The sequence below is a fragment of the Belonocnema kinseyi genome, chromosome 6 (genome assembly GCF_010883055.1).
Source record: "Belonocnema kinseyi isolate 2016_QV_RU_SX_M_011 chromosome 6, B_treatae_v1, whole genome shotgun sequence".
In the NCBI taxonomy this organism is placed as follows: domain Eukaryota; kingdom Metazoa; phylum Arthropoda; class Insecta; order Hymenoptera; family Cynipidae; genus Belonocnema; species Belonocnema kinseyi.
The window spans coordinates 49,015,438-49,039,349 of record NC_046662.1 but is presented as its reverse complement, the minus strand read 5'-3'; the positions used below and the strand labels follow the sequence as shown (position 1 = coordinate 49,039,349).

General features: G+C 23.1%; 1 protein-coding gene across 1 annotated transcript in view; it reads left to right on the top strand.

Annotated features, from left to right (window-relative positions):
• The window catches only part of LOC117174209 (protein bicaudal D), a 78,389-nt gene that overhangs the window by 27,607 nt on the left and 26,870 nt on the right, over nucleotides 1–23,912 (top strand). The window contains exons 4-5 of the mRNA XM_033363074.1: nucleotides 4,118–4,264; nucleotides 22,617–23,046. Coding sequence (XP_033218965.1) covers nucleotides 4,118–4,264; nucleotides 22,617–23,046 — 577 coding nt within the window. The remainder of the gene's footprint in view (nucleotides 1–4,117; nucleotides 4,265–22,616; nucleotides 23,047–23,912) is intronic.

The window sequence follows — 23,912 nt, the reverse complement described above, 5'->3', positions numbered from 1 at the left end:
GAACTTTTGATAGAAAAATATTATTTTTGGTTGAAGATTTTTTAAAATTAAAAATTCAACTAGTTCGTTAAAAATTTTACAAATATATTAAATATTTTAAGGAATTCAAAGATTTCATCTAGGTGTTGTTCATTAAATTTCAAATATTTCAAATTTTTTAGAATTATTTCAAAAGATTTAAAGGATTTCAAAAGATCTAACAAAGATGTTAAAAGAATTTACAGATTTTAACGCTTAAAATTAAACTATTTCCATTAGAAAGTCTTATTTGTTAAAGAAACATTTAAAGGCCCGATTGTAACTATATAAAATATTTTTAATTTTAAAATAACTTCAAAATAATATATTTTTTATAATAATTTCAAATTTTTTAATTAAGTAAAAGAAAAATTACTTAATATTTCAAAATATTTTACTGTCCATTTAAAATAAGTAATTTTAAAATAAATATTCAAAGCTAAATAAAAAAAAGTGAACTTCAAACGTTACAATTAATTTACAATTTATTTTCAACTTAAACAAAAACTTGATAATAATATATTCGTAATTAAAGGCTTTTATTAATTTAACTTGTAAGCGAAATTGTTTATTTTTTATGTAGAAATAATAATTAAACACTTATTATTTGTAGAAAAAATTTGAGTAATTTTAAGAGATATTTAGAAGTTTCGAAATGATTAAAAATAAATTTAAAACTTAATATGATGTCAAGTAATTTAAACGAAATGTGAAAATTTTTTTCAGAATTTTTAAATATATTTAAAAATTAATATAATTTTTCCTAAAATGTTTAGAAAATCTGTTTAGAAAGTCTTTTTTGACCATTCTGGAAATCTCTTAAATTCTTCTTAAATATTCTGTCATTTTTTTTAATTCGCAGGATTTTCTATGAGTTGTAGGACGAATTCAATTGACTTTGAAAGTTATGTAGAAGTTCTGAAATAATTTCAAAACTAATTTTGAATTTGAAAAAATTTAAAACATCTTCTAACCTTCTCAAGATTTTGAAATAAACATTCTAAAGCTTTTCAAGAATGCTTAAACTATTTAAAATGAAAATAATTTAACTTCTAATTTAAGAACTTTTAAGTTTAAGAAAATTTAAATTTTTAATTTTTATAGCCTAAAATAGCTTAATAATATAATTTTGAATCTTTTTCAAAGTTTATTGATTAAATCTTTAAAATAAAAAAATTTTTAGAATAGATTTCAATTTTTTTAAATTTTATTGAACGTAAAAAATGTTTGCGAACCGGGAAATGGCCGGGGATTATTTTCTTCGATTAAAACAGTCACCCTGTTTTTAAGAATTTTGAAAGACTTCAAAGGAATAAAAAAATATACTGGGAAAATTAAAAATGATTTTTTATTTTGAAAAATTAAGAAAATATAATATATATGATATATTATAATAATAATTTCATGGAAATATTTAAAACGATTTAGAAAGATTTATAAAATTATCAAAAATGAATGTGTAAGGTTTTCAGAAAATGTCTTTAATTTCGCAGGATTCATGCAAAATGTGGTAGAAACTTTTTAAAAAATTCGAATAATTTAAAAAGATATTTGGAAGTTCTGAAAAATTGTTAATAATAATTTTAAATGTGAAAAAAAGTAAAACAACATGTAGATGTTTCAAGATTTTGAAATAAAATTCCGAAGCATTTTAAGGATCTTTAAACTATTTAATACACAAATAATTTAACTTTTAATTTAAGAAATGTTCTCAGTTCATACCAAAAATTTAATCGTTCAATTTTTTATGTTTCTATCCTTAAATTGCTTAAAATTATAAAATTGTTAATACATTGTTTAAATTAAAGAAATATTTATAACGAATGTGAAAGATTTTCAGAAAATGTCTTCAATTTGGTAGGATTTTAAAAAAATGTAGGAAAAACTTTTTAAAAAATTCGAATAATTTAAATAGATATTTAGAAGTTCTGCAAATTTTTAAAAAATAATTTTAATTTTGAAAAAAAAAATAAATAAAACATGTAGTTGTTTCAAGATTTTGAAATAAAATTCCGAAGCATTTAAGGATCTTTAAACTATTTAATACACAACTAATTTAACTTTTAATTTAAGAAATGTTCTCAGTTTATATAAAAAATGTAATCGTTCCATTTTTAATTTTTTTATCCTTATATTGATTAAAATTATAAAATTGTTAATTCATTGTTTGATTCTAGAATTTAGAGCGTTAAAAATGATAAAATTTGACTGCATTTTATTTTTCATTGTTCAGTTTGCAAAAACTTTTAAAATTCAAGTGTTCCAGTTTGAGTGCTTTTATTTACAGATTAGTTTTTATTACGCCAAATGGAAAAATATATAGCTTTAGTGTTCAATATTTTAAATGTCATTGAACGTGAAAAATTTTTTCGAACCATGAAATAATCGGGAATTTTTTTCTTTGATTTAAACTGCCACTGTTTGAAAAAAAATATATATTTTTGTAGAAAATTTATCTTTTGGGTTGAAAATTTGGTCAAAAATTCATATTTTAGGTTGAAAGTTCATCACTCTCATAAAAAATTAATTTCTTTGGTTAAAAATTCGTTTCTTTTTTGTAGAAAATTAATTAACTTTACTGAAAAATTTTTTTTTCCTTAATTAAGATTTTTTTATATTGTTTAAAAATTGATTTTTTTAGTTACAAATTTAATTCTTCTATTTTTTTATTAAAAAATCATTTTTGCGATAAAAAACTTTTTTTTTTGAAAAATCGTTCTTTCTTCTTTATTGAAAATTCGTTTCTTTTTAGTTGAAAATTAATTCATTTAACTGAAAACTCGCTTTTTCCTAAATTAGGAATTTTTTATTTGGTTTGAAAATTGATTTTTTAATTACAAATTTAATTATGCTATTTTTGTTCAAAAAATCATTTTGTTCGATAAAAAACTTTTTTTTGTTGAGAACTCGTTCTTTTTTCTTTGTTGAAAATTCGTTTCTTTTTAGTTAATAAAAATTTTTTGATTAAAAAATCATTTTTTTTCGATAAAAAACTTTTTTGGTTGAACACTTGTTGTTTTCTTTGGTTGAAAATTCGTTTCTTTTTAGTTGAAAATTATTTAATTTGACTGAAAACTCGTTTTTTCCTTAATTATGAATTTTTTGTTTTGTTTGAAGATTGATTTTTTTTTATTAAAAATTTAATTCTTCTATTTTTGATTAAAAAATCTTTTTTTTTTTCGATAAAAAACTTTCGTTGTTGTTAAAAACTCGTTTTATTCTTTGGCTGAAAATTCGTTTGTTTTTAGTAGAAAATTAATTAATTTTACTGAAAATTTGTTTTTTTTTTCTTAATTAGGAATTTTTTGGTTTGTTCGAAAACTTATTTTTTTTAATTAAAAATTTAATTGTTCTATTTTTGATTAAAACATAATTTTTTCGATAAAGAAATTTTTGTTGTTGTTGTAAAATTGTTTTTTTTTCTTAGGTTGAAAATTCGTTTCTTTTTAGTAGAAAATTAATTGATTTTACTGAAAATTAGTTTTATCCTTAATTGAGATTTTTTCATTTTGTTTGAAAATAGATTTTTTAATTACAAATTGTTTGATTCTAGAATTGAGAGCGTTAAAAATGATAAAATTTAACTGCATTTTATTTTTAAATGTTCAGTTTGCAAAAACTTTTAAAACTTTTAAAATTCAAGTGTTCCAGTTTGACTGCTTTTATTTACAGATCAGTATTTATCACGTCAAATGGAAAAATATTTAGCTTAATGTTCAATATTTTAAATTTCATTGACCGTGAAAAATTTTTTCGAACCACGAAATAATCGGGAATTTTTTTCTTTGATTAAAACTGCCACCCTTTACTACGAAATACAAAAATTCAGCATTAATATTAATTTTACATTTTAATTTAAAAATTGCGCGAGACCAAAAAAAAAATCATCTACGTTGCGCGCGTCTTTGATTAAATTTTTCATTGAATTTTTTTTTCGTTCCCCTTTAGTTAAACTGCTAAATCATTGTGATCCCTGGATGGATTATTTATATTATAATTATATTATTTAAAAAATGTCACCCACTATTTTGCTATTATTTTTCAAAATTTGTGCCACTTATATATCTTCAGATTTAAAAAATCAATTCTTTTTTCGCAGGCCATTGTACAGTACCATCAATGGAGTACAATGTCGGCTCGCGAAGTCGAGCAACTTCAAAAAGACTTGGCGGATTTGGAAAAGGGACTGACGATTTCGGATTCGACTCAACAATTGAGAACGGAGTTGACGAATTTAAGAAACAAGGTATTTCTTTATTTTTAACTTAAACACTTTAGAATTAAAATGTAAATCAATATTTAGTTATTTTTAATAAGCAGGGCTGCCACACAGTGACTTTTTAAAAGCAAAAAGTCACTTTTTTGAAAGGAAGAGGCCACTTTAGTAACTTAAATCTATTGCATTTTAGATTTTATCTAAAAAAAAAGGAAATTTTAATTCTTCTATGTATGCAATTTAGAGTAATCTATGGTGTGAAAATGATATTCAATGTCAGACTTTACATTCCCCCCCCCCCTTTTTTATAGAATTCCTTTTTTCCCCCAATTTTCCCAAAAAGTTTTATTAAGAAGTCATTTTTTTTTGTTCTCGAAAATTCAACTATTTGGTTAAAATTCTTTTATTTTTATAGAAAATTCATCCGTTCGGTAGAATAGTCTTTTTTTTTTGTTTGAAAGTTAACTTCTTTGTTAAAAATTCAACATTTTTCTAAAAAAATTGTAATATTGGTTTAGAAATTTAACTGTTTTATGGAAAATGGCAAATATTTTTGATTGTATTTAAATATTTTTTGTTTCGAATTTCAATAATTGGATTGAAAGTTCAACAACTTGGTTAAAAATTAAACTTTTTTGTTGCAAGGTATTATTTTTCCTTGATAATTAAGCAATTTGTAGAAAATTCACCTGCCTTGCTTGGAAATTACCTTTTTTTTTATTACAGAAAGTGCATCTTTTCGAAAATAAAAGTCTCAACTCTTATGATGAAAATTTAGATCTTTTGGTAGAAAATTAATTCTGGTAATCTTTTCTGGTAAAAATTTCATAATTCTTTGGTTAAAAATGCAACTGTTTGACTGTCAATTTATAATCTGTTTTTATTGAGGATCGAGCTATTCTGTTAAAAATTAATTTTTGATTGAACGTAAATCATTTTAGTTTAAGTGAAAGTTTAAATATCTAATTTTGGGTTGAAAGTTTAAAATTAATCAAAAACATATGAATTTCTAACAAAAAATGGAATAGATCAATTTTTGTTAAGTAGATTTAGTTTTCAATAAAACAAAATTGTTTGTAAAACTGTTTTATCAAATAATTGAATTTCATACGAAATTGTTATGTTTTTATGCTGAAACGACGAATTTGCTATGAAATAGTTGAATTTTGAACCATAAAATATAAATTAACCATAATTTTTATTTATAATCAATTAGTTAATTTTTTAACTAAATAGTTTTCAGTTTAAAAAATTATGTTGTAACATATAAAAAAAAAGAACTTTAAACTAAAATTATGAATCTTGAATAAAAAAAATTAACATTAAGAAAGTAGTATAACTTGGAACCAAGAAGTTGAATTTTCAACCTAAAAAGAAGAATGTTAATTAAAAATTAAAAACTGATTAATTTGACCAATAAAGACAAATTTTCAACAAAAATATTAAATTTTTAACAAGAAAAAATTTAATTTTCACCAAAAGGGGCGAATTTTCAAAAAAATACGTTGAAAATTGACTTTGATTTTATTGAAAATTAAGTTTTATATTGAAAATGTTATTATTCTATTTTTAGTTAAATATCCGTATTTTTAAGTAAAAGAGAATTGTCATAACTTAAAACTTTATATTTTTTGTTAAAAATTAATTTCTGTGGTTGAAAATTTAACTATTTTGTTGAATATTCTTTTTTTTTTTTAGTTGAGAATTTATTTTACTAACTGAAAATTTAAACATTTTGTTGTTGTTAGAAAATTGATCTTTTTAGTTGAAAACTCATGTATTTGGTTAAAAATTAATTTTTTTTTTTATTTGAAGATTTATCATTTTAGAAGAAAATTCACTTGAACTATTCCAAATTTGTGGAAAATTTACCTTTTTTGATAGAAATATAAGATTTTTCGTTAAACAATGTTCTGGTTTCTAGAAAATTTAAATGTTCTATTTTTGGTTAAGAATTCATTTCTTTGTTTGAAAAAAATATATATTTTTGTAGAAAATTAATCTTTTGGGTTGAAAATTTGGTCAAAAATTCACATTTTAGGTTGAAAGTTCATCACTCTCATGAAAAATTAATTTCTTTAGTTGAAAATTCGTTTTTTTTTTTAGTAGAAAATTAATTAATTTTACTGAAAATTCGTTTTTTCCTTAATTAAGATTTTTTTATTTTGTTTGAAAAGTGATTTTTAAATTAAAAATTTAATTCAGCTATTTTTGATTAAAAAGGCATTTTGTTTGATAAAAATATTTTTTTTGTTGAGCACTCGTTTTTTTTCTTTGTTGAAAATTCGTTTTCTTTTAGTTGAAAATTAATTAACTTCACTGAAAACTCGTTTTTTCCTAAATTAGGAATTTTTTATTTGGTTTGAAAATTGATTTTTTAATTACAAATTTAATTCTGCTATTTTTGATCAAAAAATCATTTTGTTTGATAAAAATATGTTTTTTGTTGAGCACTCGTTTTTTTTTCTTTGTTGAAAATTCGTTTCTTTTTAGTTAATAACAATTTTTTGATTAAAAAATAATTTTTTTCGATAAAAAACTTTTTTGGTTGAAAACTAGTTTTATTTTTTGGCTGAAAATTCGTTTCTTTTAAGCAGAAAATTAATTAATTTTACTGAAAACTCGTTTTTTCCCTTAGTTAGGAATTTTTTGTTTTGTTCGAAAATTGATTTTTTTAATTACAAATTCAATTCTTTTATTTTTGATTAAAAAATCTTTTTTTTTCGATAAAAACTTTTTTTTGTTGAAAAATCGTTTTTTTCTTTGGTTGAAAACTCGTTTCTTTTTGGTAAAAAATTAATTAATTTGACTGAAAACTCGTTTTTCCTTGATTAATTAATTTTTTTGTTGGGTTGAAATTTTAACTAATTATTTGGTTAAAAATTCATATTTTTAATTGAAGATTTATCATGTTAGTTAAAAAAAAAATATATGTTTTAGGTTAAAAATTTATCTTTTTGATTTGAAAACTGAACTAAAAAGTGTTTAAAATTTATTTGGAAATATTGTTTTTTGTATTAATATTATTAAGCTTTTAGGTGTATGGTTGGTTTTATACCTAGAAGAATTTAGAATTTTTTTTTACCATTCTTTTACCATTTAAATTAAGCAATCTTTCCAAATGAAGCGATACTTTTTCCCTACGAAATTTAAAATAATGTAATTATTCTGAATAAAAATAGAAAATACAATTTTTTAAATCTTGATTCAAAATGCTTATAAATGCTCATTAAATTTTGAGCATTTAATGAGCATTTAATTTAAAACACTATTTGTGGCAGCCCTAATAATTAATAATAGCACATTTATTAATAATAATTAGGAACGGATTATTTATTTAAATAATATTGTTAATTCTTTGTACTTGGAACCTTTGCTTTGCTCAATAAAGGGTGAGCAATACTCGGTATTCAGTACTGGTTTTTTTTTATTTTATTTTATTTTATTTTTTTTTTTTTGGTGAAAGGTACCCGCGAGACAGGAATTTTGAACAAAAATTGTGGCGTTTCAGATCCCCGTGTCAGAGAAGAGCCTTCAAGAAAAGGTCGGAGCGTGTGGCCCCTTTGACGTATTTACCATTCATTTAATAACGACTTGTTTTTCCGCTCCTCTAATGAACTATTTATTGTTTATGTAGCTTTACATTGTCCTAACAGCGCCCTTATTATACCGCTTCTGATAATTGATACACTTTTTTAACCGAACGTCTCATGAAAACTGCTGACCAGGGTCGTTTGATTGAAATCAGGATTGATTATCGTTCTTTCTCTTTATTTATTTTAGCTCAAGATTCATCTCCCATTATTTAAATTAAAAAAAAAAAAAAAATTAAAAACCTTTACGAGAACTTTTGCCACTCTTAATGGTCGCTCGTCAAAAGTTTATACGATTCGAGGCAAATTGATTTCGCAAGAATAAAATTCTTAGTTCTAATATAGCTTTTGAGTTTACATTTTTTGCAGAACTTTTTTTAATTTTTTCCCTGTGAAATAACTTGCACCGAAGCGATATTTCCCTTTTTTAAAGTGAATCTCTTAAAAAAGGAATTTGATAATTTGTTATTCCAGGAATAATAAATTGTTTATTTTCAAACAGAATATTTTGTGATGATTTAAAGATTAAGGCCATGCAATACTTACCTGATGATTATTTTATCGATTTTCTCCGATTCTTTCACTTTTTCTTTAAAAAAATGCCGGGTTTTTCCCTATTTGAAAAAATTGCTCTTGTTTCGTTTTTCTGCTTTTATTGGAACTGAATTGATCGAACCCATTAAGAGAATTCAATTATTTTTGGTTGAGAATTATACTACTTCGTTGAAAATTGACTTTGATTTTATTGAAAATTAAGTTTTTTACTGAACATTTTGTTATTCTATATTTTTATTTGAAAATCCGTATTTTTAAGTAAAAGAGTACTGTCATAACTTAAAAATTCATATTGTTTGTTAAAAATTAATTTCTGTGGTTGAAAAATGTACCATTTTGTTGAAAATTCTTTTTCTTTTTTGGCTGAGAATTTATTTTACTAACTAAAAATTTAAGTATTTTATTTTTTTCTACAAAACTGATCTTTTTAGTTGAAAACTCATGTATTTGGTTAACAATTAAAGTTTTTTAGTTCAAGATTTTTTGATAGAAATGTAATATTTTTCGTTAAAAAATGTTCTGTTTTGTAAAAAATTGAATATTCTATTTTTTGTTCAGAATTCTTTACTTTGTTTGAAAAGAAAAAAAAATTATAGAAATTTCATCTTTTGATTAAAAAACGAGTAGAAGCGTCATCTCTTGTAGTTGAAAATTTAAATAATTTGTGAAAAATTCAACTATTTTGTTAAACCGTCATCTTTTTTGGTTAAAAATTTAACCGTTTCGTTAAAATTTGGTGTGTTTTGGATTAAATATTCGTGCTTCTGGATTAGAGATTCGTCCTTCGGTAGGAAAGTAATTTGTTTTTAGTTTAAAATTCTACTGTTCGTAAATATTCATTTCAGATCTATACCCAATTCTGAATTGCTTTTAATCCTTTTGAAATATTTTCGGATATTCTTAAAGATTCCGAGAAATTTTGAATAGATTTAAAAAATTTTAAGGAATTTTTAAGATTTTAGGGTATTTTTAAAACTTCTCAGGCATTTTCAGGAACTTTTAATTTGAAGTGTTTTAGGGAATTTGAATAGATTTCAAGGATTTTTTAAATTAATTTAATCAATTTGAAGTGATTTTAAAACTTTTGAAATATTTTAGGTTTCGGAACGATTTTACAAGACGTATGAGGTTTTAAAATATTTAAAAAGATTTCACGTTGTTTTATAAGATTCCCGGGGATTTCAATGATTTCAAAGGATTTTAAAAATCTTCATGTATTTTAATACATTTTCGGGATATTATAATATAGTATTTTTTAGGAATTCATCCTGAATTTATATTAATTCATCCTAAATTCTTGTGAATTCTCTTGAATTTTGTTAATTCACTCTATTCTACTTGATTTTTTTAATTAAAATTTTTTAAAATTGAATTGATCCTGAGGATCAATTGATAAAATGGTTAAAGGATTTTTAATAGTTTAATAAATTTTATTTTCAAAATTCCTTGGAATTTTCAAAAGCTTTGAAAAATTTCAAAGGCGTTTAAAGGATTTTAAATAATTTAGGTTATTTTAAAAGTTTGCAAGAAAGTTTTTATTGATTTCAGTAATTTAATGGGATTTTAAAATATTGGAAATACTTTAGGGTATTTTAAAAGATTTATAGGGATTTTCATGAGCTTTAAACAATATGAAGAGATTTTCAAGGGTTTTAATCATTTGAAAGGAATTTAAAAAAATTTTTTGATTGTTGTTTGAAAGAATTTTCTATAATTTCGGAATAAATGTAAGGATATTATAGGACTTATAATATTGATATTATAATATTGTAATGGATTTCAAAGAGCATATTAAAAGGAGTGAGGGATTTTGTAGAGTTTCAAAGATTTAAAGAGATTTTTCAATATTTTTTGCACTCATTTGGAATTTGCCCAGAATTGTTACCAATTTATCCTAAATTCTTTTGAATTCTTCTAAATTCTACTCAATTCAATAAATTAAAAAAAAAGTTTTTGTTTAATTCATTCTTAAGTCTTTGAAACTCACTTTAAATTCTTGGGCATTTCATCTTCTTTTAAATTCTCTTAAATTTTTCCCAACTCATTAAAAACCTTACTGAATTCAATGAATATTTATATATTTTTTAATTGTTATCAATTCATTAAACATTTTTTAATTTACCTTGAATTTTTATGAAATTCATCAAATTCTTCTTATTTCACTTAAATTATTTTAAACTTATTCCCAGTTTACGAATACCAGTGGAATTTTTTGATTAAAAAAAAAGTCCAATTATTTTGCATTATTTTGAATGTAACCTTACTTGTTTTGAAATCTTATGAATTTATCCTAAATTTGTTATCCTTTAAATTGGAACATTTCGTTGAAAATTCAACTATTTTGTTGAAACTTGATAGTTTTTTTTTTTGTGAAAAATTCAACTTCTTTTGTGCAGAATTCGTCTTCTGGGACAGAAAATTTCTACTACTTTGTGAAGCATTCATTTTTTAGTTAAAGATTCATTTTAGTTTTCTCAACATTTATAGTTTTGGATAAAAAATTTGTCCATTTGGATTGAAAAATCGTCGGTTGGTAAAAGAATCATCTTTTCTGGTTGAAAGTTAATTATTTTTTATTAAAAATTGAAATCTTTTTCATATTTTGTTAGGAAAGTCATTGCTTTTGATCTAAAATTTAAATGTTTTGTTAAAAATTCAACTGTTTAATTAAAAAGTCATTTTTTGGTTAAAAAATGAAACTTTTTAGTTGAACATTTGTCTGTTTAGTATCAAAAATTTGTCCTTTTGAATTTTTAAATCCTTATTTTTTGGGTTCGAAATTCGTCTCTTTTGTTAGAAAATTCATTCTTTTTGATTGAAAATTCATCTTTTTGTATAAAAGTCATATCTTTTGGTTGAAAATTTAAATGTTTTTGTTCATCTCTTGGTAGAAGTCATCTCCTTTGGTTGAAAATTTACATCTTTCCTTGAAAATTCATCCATCTGGTTAAATTAATCTTTTTTGTTCAAAAATATAACTGTTAGTTGAAAATTAAATTATTTTGTTGAAAATGCAACTATTTGGTTAAAAAGTTATTTTTTTAGTTGGAAATTTCACTACTTGGTGGACATTCTTTCTTCTTTCTTGAATAAAAATCTTTTTTAGTTGCAAATTTGTTTTTTTCATTTAAATATTCACTTGGTTGAAAGTTTATCTAGATTCTGAACTTTTTTTATGATTCATCATTTTGTCCAAGAATTAATTTAATTGGTTGACTATTCCATTTATTTCGGTTAGACATTAATATTATTTGTTAAACAAGTTTCTTTTTTGGTTGAAGAATTAACCAGTTTTTTAGAAAATTCAACTGTTTGGTAGAAAATTTAATTTTTTATTGAAAATTTTTATTTCTGAATTAAAAATTCAACTGTTTTGCAGAAAATTGGTCTTTTTTGGATTGGAAATTACACAATTATGATTTTTTTTCTTTCTTGACTGAAAAATTAATCTGTTGCTTAAAAATGAAACTGTTTGTTTGAAAATTCAATAATTTGGTTAAAAAAAAAATGATTTTCTCATTGAAGAATTTTTGTTGGTGGCAAGTTCCATCTTTTTGATGAAAATTCGTCTTTGGTTGAAAAATTCATCTCTTTTTGTAGAAATTTCATCTTTTAAAATTTATAATGTAACTGCTTATTTTAAAATTAATCCATTTTGTTTAAGGATTTAATTATTTTGTTGAAAATTTATCTTTTTTGGTTGAACTTAACAGTTTTTTTATTTAAAACTGAAATTTTTTTTGGTTAATAATTCAAATACTTGGTTGAAGGTTTAAGTTCATGCTTATAAATATATTTTGTTGTTGTTGAGCATTCTTTATTGTTGTAAAAATTAGTTTATTTGGTTTAAAATTCACGCATTTTGTTGAAATAATTTTTAAAAATTAATTTTGGAACTGAAAATTTGATCTTTTTTGTTGAAATTACTACTATTTGTTTGAAAATTAAGTTAAAGTAAATTTTTTAATAAAGCATTCGATTTGTAGCTTGAAAACTCGACCTTTTTCTTGAAAATTCATCTTTTTGGATTAAAAATTCATCTTTTGGTAGAAAAGTCATCTCTTTTGGTTGCAAATTTTAATGTTTTGTTGAAAATTAAAGTACTTTGTCATTTGGATTAAAAAATCATCCGTTGGTAAAACAGTCATATTGTTTGGTGGGAAGTTAATTCTTTTTAATTAAAAATTAAAATCTTTTTAATTAAAAGTATATTTTTGGTTCAGAGTTCCACTCTTTTGGTTGAAAATTTATATATTTCGTTAAAAAGTCAACTTTTTTGGTTGAAAATTCAATTATTTTTTGAACATTCGTCTTGTGTGATCGTAGGTTCATATTTTGGTAGAAAAGTCGTCGCTTTTGGTAGAAAATTTCAGTATTTTGTTGCAATTTCAACTATTTTGTTGAAAATTCATTTTTTTAAATAAAATATTCAACTGTTTTATTGAACAATTGTTTGTTTAAGATAAAAAATTCAGCCTTTTGAATTGAAAATTCATCTTTTAGTAGAAGTAATCTTTTTTGGTTAAAATGTTAATTTTTTTAATTGAAATGTCAACTGTTATACTTTTAGTTCAGAATTCATCGGTTAGAAAATTTAATTCTTTTTTCGATAATTTAACTTTTTTTATCAAAAAGTCGTCTTTTTGGGTAGAAAAGTAATCTTTCTGGTTGAAAAACTTTTTTGTTGAAAAATCGTCGCTTTGGACAGAAAATTCATACTTTTGAATTAAAAATTCATACTTTTGGATTAAAAGTTCATCTGTTGGTAGAAAATTCGTCTTTTATGATAGAAAATTCATCTTTTTGGACTAAAAATCTCTCTTTTGGTAGAAGTAATTTGTTTTTGTTGTTCTTTTCTTTCTTCTTTTTTTTTAAATTTGTCTTTCTGGATAAAAAATTAATCCTTTTAGATTGACGATTTATCTTTTGTTGAAAAAAGGCATCTTTTTGGGTTAAAAGTTAATTCTTTTTAATTGAACAGTCTACGAGAATATTTTTTGGTTCAGAATTAATCTCTTTTTAGTTGAAAATTCAACTTTTTGATTTAAAAGTCGTTTTTTTAGTTGAATATTCTACTAAATGGTTGAATTTTCAACTACTTAAAAAAAAATGCATTTTTTTGTGGGAAGATTCTTTTCTTTGGTTGAGAATTGAACTATTTTTATGAAAATTAACTTTTTAAATGAAAATTAAATTTTTTGGGTTGAAAATTCCACAATTTGGTAGATATTTTTTCTTCTTTTTTCACTGAAAAATCTTTTTTAGTTCAATATTTGTCTTTCATTTAAAAATTCATGTTTTTTGGTTAAAAATGAAACTTCTATCAGTTAAATTCAACTGTTATTTACTAAATTTTTTGTAGTTAAAGTACTCTTACATGCTTTGTTTAGAATTCGTCTTTTTTTGTTAATAATTCTACTACTTAGTTGAAAGTTGAACTAGATTCTTAAAAATTATTTTTTTATGGTTCATCATTTTGGTTAAGGATTAATTTATTTGGTTGACTATTCCATTTTTTTTCTTTTAAAAATTAATAATTTATGTTAAAAATTTATCTTTTTCGGTTGAAAAATTAAGTATTCGCCTTTTTTAGCTTGAAAATTACACAATTTAGATTTTTTCTTACTTGGCTCAAAAATCTATCTTAGTGGAAAATTCAATTATTTTCCTAAAAATTAATTGTTTCATGGAAATTCATAATTTTAAGTTGAAAATTCAAACCTATTGTAGAAACTTCGCATATTTTGCTCGAAATATGCACAATTTGGTGTAAATTTTTATCCTGCAATGCTTGAAAAATGTTTTTTAGTTGTTAATTTCTGTTTTTAATTGGAAAACTAATCTTTCTTGACTATAAAATCTTTTTTAGTTGGATAATGGTCTTTCATTTAAAAATTCATGTTTTTGGTTAGAAATGAAAGTGTTATCAGTTAAATTCAACTGTTTTTTATTAATTTTTTTTTAGTTCAAGCACTTTTAATAATTTGTGTTAAAAATCTATTTTTTTTTTATTGAAAAATTAACTAGATTTGTAGAAAAAAATTAGATTTTTTTCGCTTGAAAAATAAACCATTTAGATTTTTTTTTCTTTCTTGGCTCAAAAATCTATCTTGGTCGAAAATTCAATTATTTTCTTAAAAATTAATTTTTTTATGGAAATTTTAGAAATTTTGCATGTTTGGTTTGAAATTTCCACAATTTGGTGGATATTTTTGTTCTTCCATGTTCAAAAAATGTTTGTTAATTGTTAATTTCTCTTTTTACTTTGAAAATTAATCTCTTTTGGTTAAAAATGAAACTGGTAGAAAATTCAATAATTTGATTGAAAAAAAGTCATTTTTTCACTAACTTGAATGCAACCAACAAAATTGGTTGCATTCAACACTTTTTTATTTAGAACTGAAATCTTTTTTGGTTGATAATTAAAATAATTGGGTGAAAGTTGAAGTTCATCCTTATGAATGAATTTTGTTGTTGTTGAACATTCTTAATTGTGGTAAAAATTAGTTTATTTGGTTGAAAATTTAACAATTTTGTAAAAATTATTATTTTTTTAAATTAATTTTTGAACTGGATATTTAAGTATTCTATTTTTGGTTGAAAGTTGATCTTTTTTGTTGAAATTGCAACTATTTGTTTCAAAATTCAACTGTTTTGTGGAAATATCTTCCTTTGGGTTTATAATTCATCTATTTTGGTAGAAAATTCAACTGTTTCGTTCAATATGAACTTCTTTGTGGAAAAGTCCTATTTTCGAATTAAAAATTTAATTGCTGGGGAGAAAATTCATCTTTTCGGCTTGAAAATTAAAACAATTTAGATGCATTTTTTGGTAAAATTCTTGTTTGGTGGAAAATTCAACTCTCTTGTTAAAAATTCGTTTCGGGTTTAAGAGTGAACTAAAAAAAATCGATTTTCAGCTTGAAAGCTCAACCTTTTTCTTAAAAATTCGTCTTTTTTGCATTCTAAATTCTTCTTCTGTAATTTGTAGAAAATTTATATTATTTTATTGAAAGTTCAGCTATTTTGTTTTCAATGCAATTTATGCCCCTATTTTCGTGAAAAATCGCGAAAAACATTTTTTTTGCTTGCAAAATAGTATCGGTAAGGTAGGAATCATATAAATATTATTACATGGCCTTAAAAAGAAATTGTTTTTTTTTCTAAGAGATTGGTGTTACTAATTTAGGCGTGTCCTCGAAATCGTGATTTTCATCAACCCTGTTACCAAACATTTGCTATGATTTTCGAATCCATACGTCATTTTCTATGCGAGTATGATCATCTGTCGAAATACGACGATATAGATAATAAGATCGTAAGGCTGTGCACTATGGCTTTGAGAAAGAATGTGCTTAAAGTCATTTATCGATGAATTATTTCTCTCCACTTCTAACGAAGCATGATTCTTATTCGCAGAGCCTGTATGCACGCAAACTTGCATTTTACGAAATTCAAACACCTTTACAGGCCTCGGACGCACCACACTATTAACACTATTTTACACTTTTTTTTAAAAACAATTATACTATTTTTCTACTATAAAAAAAATTACACTAAGTACATTATTTTCAAATAAAAAAGTCAAATTTGTAAAAAAAGAAATGAATTTTCAACAAAATGCGTAAACTTTTAACCAAATAGTTGAATTTTTAAATCAAACGATTAATTTTCTAGCAAAAAAAAAAACACGAATTTTCGTCAAATTACTAAATATTTGAAGAAAAAAAAAAACAAATAAATAATTGAATTTCTAAATTAAGAAAATATAGTTTTTTCACCAAAAGTGCAGTAGTAACATTTGAATTGAGTAGAATTAATTGTCAATTAAGAAAAACAAAAAATTTGTGCAAAGCAGTTTCATTTTGTACCAAATAGTTGAATTTTATATAAAATTGTTGAGTTTTTAAGCCAAAACGATGAGTTCTCTATAAAACAGTTGAATTTTTCACTCTAGAGTATGCATTTTCAACAAAAAAGTTAATTTTTCAAACAATAAGTTGATTTTTCAAAATAGTAAAAATTTTGTTTAATAAATTACTTTTTAATACAAATAAAAACGAATTTTCAACCAAAAAAATTAACTTTCAACGATGGAGTTGAATTTTCTACCTAGAAAGATGAATTTTTAGCTAAAAGTGTAATAGTTGATATTTCAACAGAAAAAGGGTTTAATGAAAAATAAAATACCGCTTAATTTAATCACAAGAAATAAATTTTCAACAAAATACTTCATTTTTAACAACAACAAAAATTTATTTTCTACCAAAGAAAATGAATTATCTACAAAATACATAAACTTTAAATTAAATAGTTGAATTTTAAACAAAGAAAATTAATTTTCTACTAAAAACGGCGACTTTTTATCAAATTATATACATTTTATACTAAATACTTTGAACAATGAATGTGATGTTAGTCCAAATTTTATTTAATTATTTTTCATTTTATATTTTTTTCTTTCAGAAATTTAGTAAACTGAGTAGTTTAATTTTTTAATAAAAAAGTAATTTTCTTAGCAAAAAATGGATTTAATTTTTAAATAAAAAAGTAGTTTTTTTAGCAAAAAATGGAGTACTTAAATTTTCATTGAGAAAAATTATCTTTCAAAAAAAGTTTGCAAAGCAGTTTATTTTTATACTAAATAGTTGAATTTTATATAAAATTGTTAAATTTTCAAGCCAAAACGAGGAATTTTCTACTCTAGAGTTTACATTTTCAACCAAAAAGTTAATTTTCAACCTTTTAGGTTGATTTTTCAAAAAAGCTGTTCAATTTTCAGTTTAAGAAATAATTTTGTAATAAAAAAAAAACTAATTTTCGAAAAAAATGAGCTTTCAACGACGGAGTTGAATTTTTCACCTAAAAAGATTAATTTTTAACTAAAAGTGTAATAGTTGATATTTCAACAGAAAAAGGTTTTGATGAAAAATAAAAAAACGTTCAATTTAATTACAAGAGATGAATTTTTATAAAAATAATTCATTTTTAACAACAACAACATTGATTTTCTACCAAAGAAAACGAATTTTCTACAAGATTAGCAACTTTGAACTAAATAGTTGAATTTTCTACCAAAGACGGCGAGTTGTTAACAAATTACATACATTTTATACTAAATACTTTAAACAATGAATTTAATGTTAGTCCAAATTTTATTTTATTATTTTTCATTATATATTTTTTTCTTTTAGAAATTTTGTAAAATGAATAGTTTAATTTTTAAATAAAAAAGACATTTTTTTTTTTAAATGGAGTAGTTAAATTTTCATTGAGAAGAATTAAATTTCAAAAAAAAGTTTGCAAAGCAGTTTAATTTTGTACCAAATAGTTGAATTTTATATAAAATTGTTGAATTTTATAAGCCCAAAGGACGAATTTTCTGTAAAGCAGTTGAATTTTTAACTCGAGAGTATGAATTTTCAACAAAAAAGTTAATTTACAACCAATAAGTTGACTTTCCAACAAAAAAGTGTAATAGTTGATATTAAAAAAAGATTTAAATGAAAAATAAAAAGCTGTTGAATTTCATTAAAAGAGATGAATTATCAACAAAATACTTGATTTCTAACAAACAAAAAAATCGATTTTCTACTAAAGAGAATGCATTTTCTACAAAACGCATAAACTTTTAACCAAACCAATAACAATGGATGTGATGTTAGTCCAAATTAAATTTAATTATTTCTCATTAAAAATTTTGTTAAATAAATAGTTTAATTTTTTAATTTTAAAAATATCAATAATTACACAAAGAATGGAATAGTTAAATTTTCATTGAGGAGAATGGAATGTGAAGGCAAAAAAATCAATTTTTCTACAAAAAATGTTTAATTTTGTGCCTAAGAGTTGAATTTTATATAAAATTGTGGAATTTTTAAGCCAAAACGAAAAGTTTTATATAAAACAGTTGAATTTACGACAGAATAGTTAAATTTGAATTTTTTTATATTACCTTTTTACAAAAAAAAACAACTATTTTTCACTAAAGTTAATGATATTAGTTCAACTTTCAACCAAGTAGTTAAATTTTTAACTTAAAAGGATGAATATTCGACGAAAAATGTAATATTTCATATTAAAAGAAAAGAATATTTTAATAAAAATATTTAATAGTAGCCTCTCTATTTTTATAAATTTGTTACACTATTTACACTATTTTCGTTCGGTTAAGTAAGTTCGAGGCCTACCTTTATCTAAGATGTAAGGATGGGAAATTTTTTCAAATTAAAATAAAAGTACAATTTTCCAAATAATTGAAACTTTTTCACTAATGTTAATTCATTAATTGCCCAACTTAAAATATTTTCTTATTCTTTTTTATCATATTGAAATATTCTTTTTCTACATTTTATATTTAAATGGATATTTTAATTTAATTAAGTATTTTTATTTCTAATTACTTTTAAAGGATTACAGGAAAATTTTTGAAAAATAGTTGCTACTGAAAAGCGTCTTTGATCGGGAAACAAGAAAGTTTTCAAACTATAAACAGCATGAAAATGTAAAAAGTCCTACTTGCAAAATGTTATGCTTTATACTTTTTTTAACTAGAAAGAACTAGAATTAGATAAATTAAAGAAAAGTATAGTCTACCCCTTTTTCTTTTTTTAGTAAAAAGACATTTTTCAAGATTCATTGTCAAATATAAAATTACTTTTGTTCATACTTTAATAATCTTTTTATCCATAATTAATAGTTATTTTGACAATTAAAATTCTTTTATTTTCTCATTTCTTTTTTCTTGAAAGCCATCTCAGTAACGAGGGTGTCTACCTAAACGAGAAACAAGGAAAACCAGAAATTTCATTCAGATGCCGGGATTTTTCCCTCGAATGGACTAATATGAAAATTAAAAGTGTTTCGGCATAGAATTTCAGTAAAGAAATTTAAATTTGAGTTCAGGCCATGGAATTTTTGTGCAGAATTATAACTTTTGGTTTGAAACAGGGAATTTTATAAAGAATTATAATTTTAACTTTGAAATATGAAATTTTGGTAACAAATTACAATTTTGACTTTGGAACAGGAAATTTTCTATAATAATTATAATTTGGACTTTGAAGCAGTAATTCTAGTAAAGAATGATAATTTCGAGTTTGGTACAGGGAATTCCCGTAAGGAATTATAATTTTGACTTTTCGACAGGCAATTTCTGCAGAGAATTTAATTTTTTATTGTGGGACAGGTAATTTTTTGAAATAATTATTTTCTTGACTTTAGAACAGGAAACTTCCTAAAGAATTATCATTTTTACTCTGGAATATGGCATTGTGGTAAAGAATTATAATTTTGGAACAGGGAATTTTGCAAAAGAATTACAATTTTAGACTTTAAAACAGGGAATTTTCTAAAATAATAATAATTTTGATTTTGGAACAGAGAATTTATTTTATTCTTATGACTATGATTCTATTTTTGTTAATATTTTTTACTTTTCGACAGACAATTTTCGCAATGAATTAGAGTTTTTATTCTTAAAGAAAAATAATTTTCACTTTTTGAAATGTAATTTATGGATGGAATTAACCTTTTTTCCGTGGGCAGATTTTGTTTCGAAAAGAAACGTAGTTTTTACTTTTTTTAGATAATTTTCGTAAAAAATTATACTTTTCACTTTAGGACAGGGAAGTTTCCATTAAGAATTATAATTTTTACCGTGGGAGAATGAATTTTTAACCTGGAACGTGTATTAAAAAAATTACTATATTTCTGAATTACAATAAAAAATTTTCTAAAGAAATATAATTCTAACTTGGAACAGGGAAACTTGGAAATGAATTTAATTTTAACTTAAAAAAGAGAATTTTTTAAAAGAATTGCAATCTTGAGTTTGAACGGAGAATAATTCTCGGATCCAAGTCATAGTTTTTCAGATTTTGAACATTACTTTTTCTAAATCAGAATTTTTTTGAATTTGAAATTTGTTCTTTTTTCAATGATTTGCCAGAATTGGAAATTTTTCGTTTCTATATTGTGGAAAAAGAGTTGTTATATTTCTGAATTATAATAAAAAATGTTATAAATAAATATAATTGTTACTTGGGACAGGAAGTTTTCAGAAATAAAAGTAATCAGGGCTTGGAAAAAGGAATTTACATAAAGAATTACCATTTTAACTTTGGAAGAGGAAAATCCCGTAAAGAATTATAATTTCTTTTTAAAAAATCTTCTGTTTCAAATCAGAATTATCATTTTTTTCCAAAATTTTCTATTCTAAATCAGAAATCTTTGAAGTTGACCAGGAAATATTAAAATTTGACGGAAAATTACCGGGAATTTAAAATCATTCTTTGGGTAGACACCCTGGTAACATATTATAATCAGGGTGGCCTATAAGGCGGAAACCGACAAAACAAAACAGGGATTCGAAAATCTCTTACCTGAAAACTTCTATATTTTAGATTTTTATTTTTAAGCTTATATTTTTCATTTAAAGAGTTTTCAAGAATGGACAATTATCAATTAAAAGAATGATCAATTAACGTGCAGTCTTGAAGACTTGAACAATTAAAAATTAAAACCGTTTGAAGTTGAAAATGTTTGATAAAAAACTTTTTTTTTATCAACTATAAATATAAATAAATAATTTTTAAAATGGATCTGTGCTTTAAGAATTAAAAACTGAACAATAATTGATTTGATAAAACGATTCTTAATCCGTTGAAAGTTAAAGAATTGTCAGATTCTCAATTAATTCGTAATTAAAGGCTTTTATTAAATTAAAAATATTGTTTCAGTCTAAATTATTCAATTTTTAACCAATTTAATTTTAAAAAATTTGATTACGAAAAAAGATAATTATTTAATATTTATTTGACTTATAATTTAAGAGGACTAAATTGAAGCCAAATATTTAAAAGTAAACAATTTAAAACTTAATTTTTTGACATAGAAAGCTTTAAATTTACAATTTTTATTGTTCTACTTAATAAAATGTTTAATTTGCAAGCTAAATTCTCGAATTTTGATGCATAAATAATAATTGAACACGTATTATTTGTAGAAAAATTGCAGTAAATTTAACAGATATTTGGAAAATTTAAAATGATATCAAGTAATTTAAACGAAGTTTGTGAAAAAAAGTCAGAACTTCTAAACATTTTTTAAACTGAATACATTTTTCCCTACAATTTTGAGAAAGTCTTGAAAATTAAAAAAAAATTCTTAAATTCTTCCCGGGTCGTTTTTAATAATATTGGAAATCTCCTAAAATCTTTTTGAATATTCTGTTAAAATAATTTTTCAAAATGAATCATTTTCAATTTGTCTAGGAATTTAAATTTGTTTTTTAAATTAGGTTGTGAATATTTGCACCGAAATTTCGTTACAAATAAACAAAATTTTTTCGGTAAACGCACTTTGTTAAAATTATTTGAAATCATGTCAAGTTATAAATGAATTTTTAATCTTTCTGAAACTTCTAAATATTTCTTAAAATTACTCTAATTGTTTCTAAAAATAATAAGTGTTCAATTGTTTCAAGGATGCTTAAACTATTTAAAATGAAAATAATTTAAATTCTAATCTAAGAACTCTTCAATTGAAAAAAAATTAAATTCAAAAATATTTAATGGCCTAAAATAACAGAATAATATAATTCTGACAATTTTTAAAGTTCATTGACTGATTCTTTAATTTAGAGTATTGAAAATGTTAACATGGATTTATATTTTTGGAACTTAATCTAAATTTTTGAAATTTATAATTTATGAATGTTAAAAATTCTGAATTTTGCAGCTTAAATTTTTTAATTTAAAAATTTTCAAACTTCAATTTGAATAGTTAAAAATTCAAGAGTTCCACTTTGAATGCTTTAGTTTGTTGTTTATTTTTTATTACTTGTATTTTTACTGTTTAGCTTTAGATCTATATTTTTAAAATTATATTGCCCGGGAAAATTATTTGCTAACCGGGAAAGGACCGGGAAATTTGTTCTTTGATTAAAACGGTCACCCTGATAATTCAAAACTTCAGCTATTGAATAAAGATTTGAAAGGTTTCAATGAGAACACTATTAAGTCTCACATCCTTACCTCAAAAATTTCGAAAATATTTTCCAAAAAGATGCCTCAAATATTCTTTTATTTGAATTTTTTTAAAATGTTGATACAATCTGAGGATTTCGATAGTCGGTCTCCCGCCATTCCAAAACAATTAACTTGTTTGGCCACTGATTTCGGTACTCTCAGCTCGGCAATTTTCATTAAAAAAATGTCCACCAATTATTTCAGCTTTTGGACACGGAGCAGAGAAGCATGCTCTTAGAATCTGACGTGAGTATCCTCTCAAAACTTGCCGCGGAAGCTGGTGGTTCTCTCGACTCGGCGCAAAATGACTTGCAAAATATGTCCGAGGAATTGGCTCAACTTTATCATCATGTATGCACCGTCAATGGTGAAACGCCCTCAAGAGTTGTGCTTGATCATGAGAAAATTGTTCCTGAAAAGGAGGAGGACAATGAAAAGATTGAGTGGTGTCGGACACTTTTTAAGACCGACATTAAAATCAGAGATCTGGAAAGTCTGAGTAAAGCTAAAGAAATTGCAAAGTATATTGAAACGGCAATGGATCAAATCAAACATCTCAGAAGTGCTGTTGAACATACGATAGAACTTTCAAAAGTCAAGGGAATGCAGTCGGGCATGTGCAGCGTTTGCGAGGGTAAGATTATCAGTACTTTAAACTTGATATGCTTTAGGTTTTATCCGTTTTTTAACAAATAATGTTGAAAAAAAGTTGTCTTTTTTACCCTCATTTCGAAAAAAATACATCGCTGCTAATATCTTTACGGGGATTTCCTTCTGATTGCGGTCAAATTTAAGATTTTATTATTTTAATAATTCTTTTGAATTTAGAAAAGTGATTTTTTACTTTATCTACAGATGTTGATTTTTCAGATTATCTTAGTTTATTCTAATTAAATCAGAATTTATTATTTAATGTTTATTATTTTTCATTATAAGAAAAACATTCTGCCATTTTTTTCACTTTGAGATTTTTTTTTTCAAACATACGGAAACAAAAAATTTCAGAATTTTTTCAAACAATCCTCACTTGGAACAATGAATTTTTCAATTCTTAATTTTAATTAAAAATTCATTTTTTTGGTTGAAATATGAGCTATTTGAGATTGAAAACTTGTCTTTTCTTTGAATGAAAAGAAAAGTTTTCATCGAAAATTGAGCTATTTCGTGGAAATTTGTTTCTTTTTTGGATAAAAATTATTTTGTTTTTTAAATTAACCCATTAACGACAAAAGCTATCAATTATATAACATGAGTTTGTCCGCAAAACTTATGGGTATAAAAAATAAATAAATAAAAAGTACTGCTCCTTATGTTTTTGGGTGAGCTAAATTCGAATCCGTGGTCAAAATTTGAATATTTTGACTTCAAAATTAAATATGGCAGTTTTTGTATCCAAAAATAGTGAAAAATGTTTTATTTTTTATTTTTATATATTTTTTTCAGACATAAAACGCTTTAATATCTTCAAATTTCTTCAACAATCGGTGCACAAAATTCTTA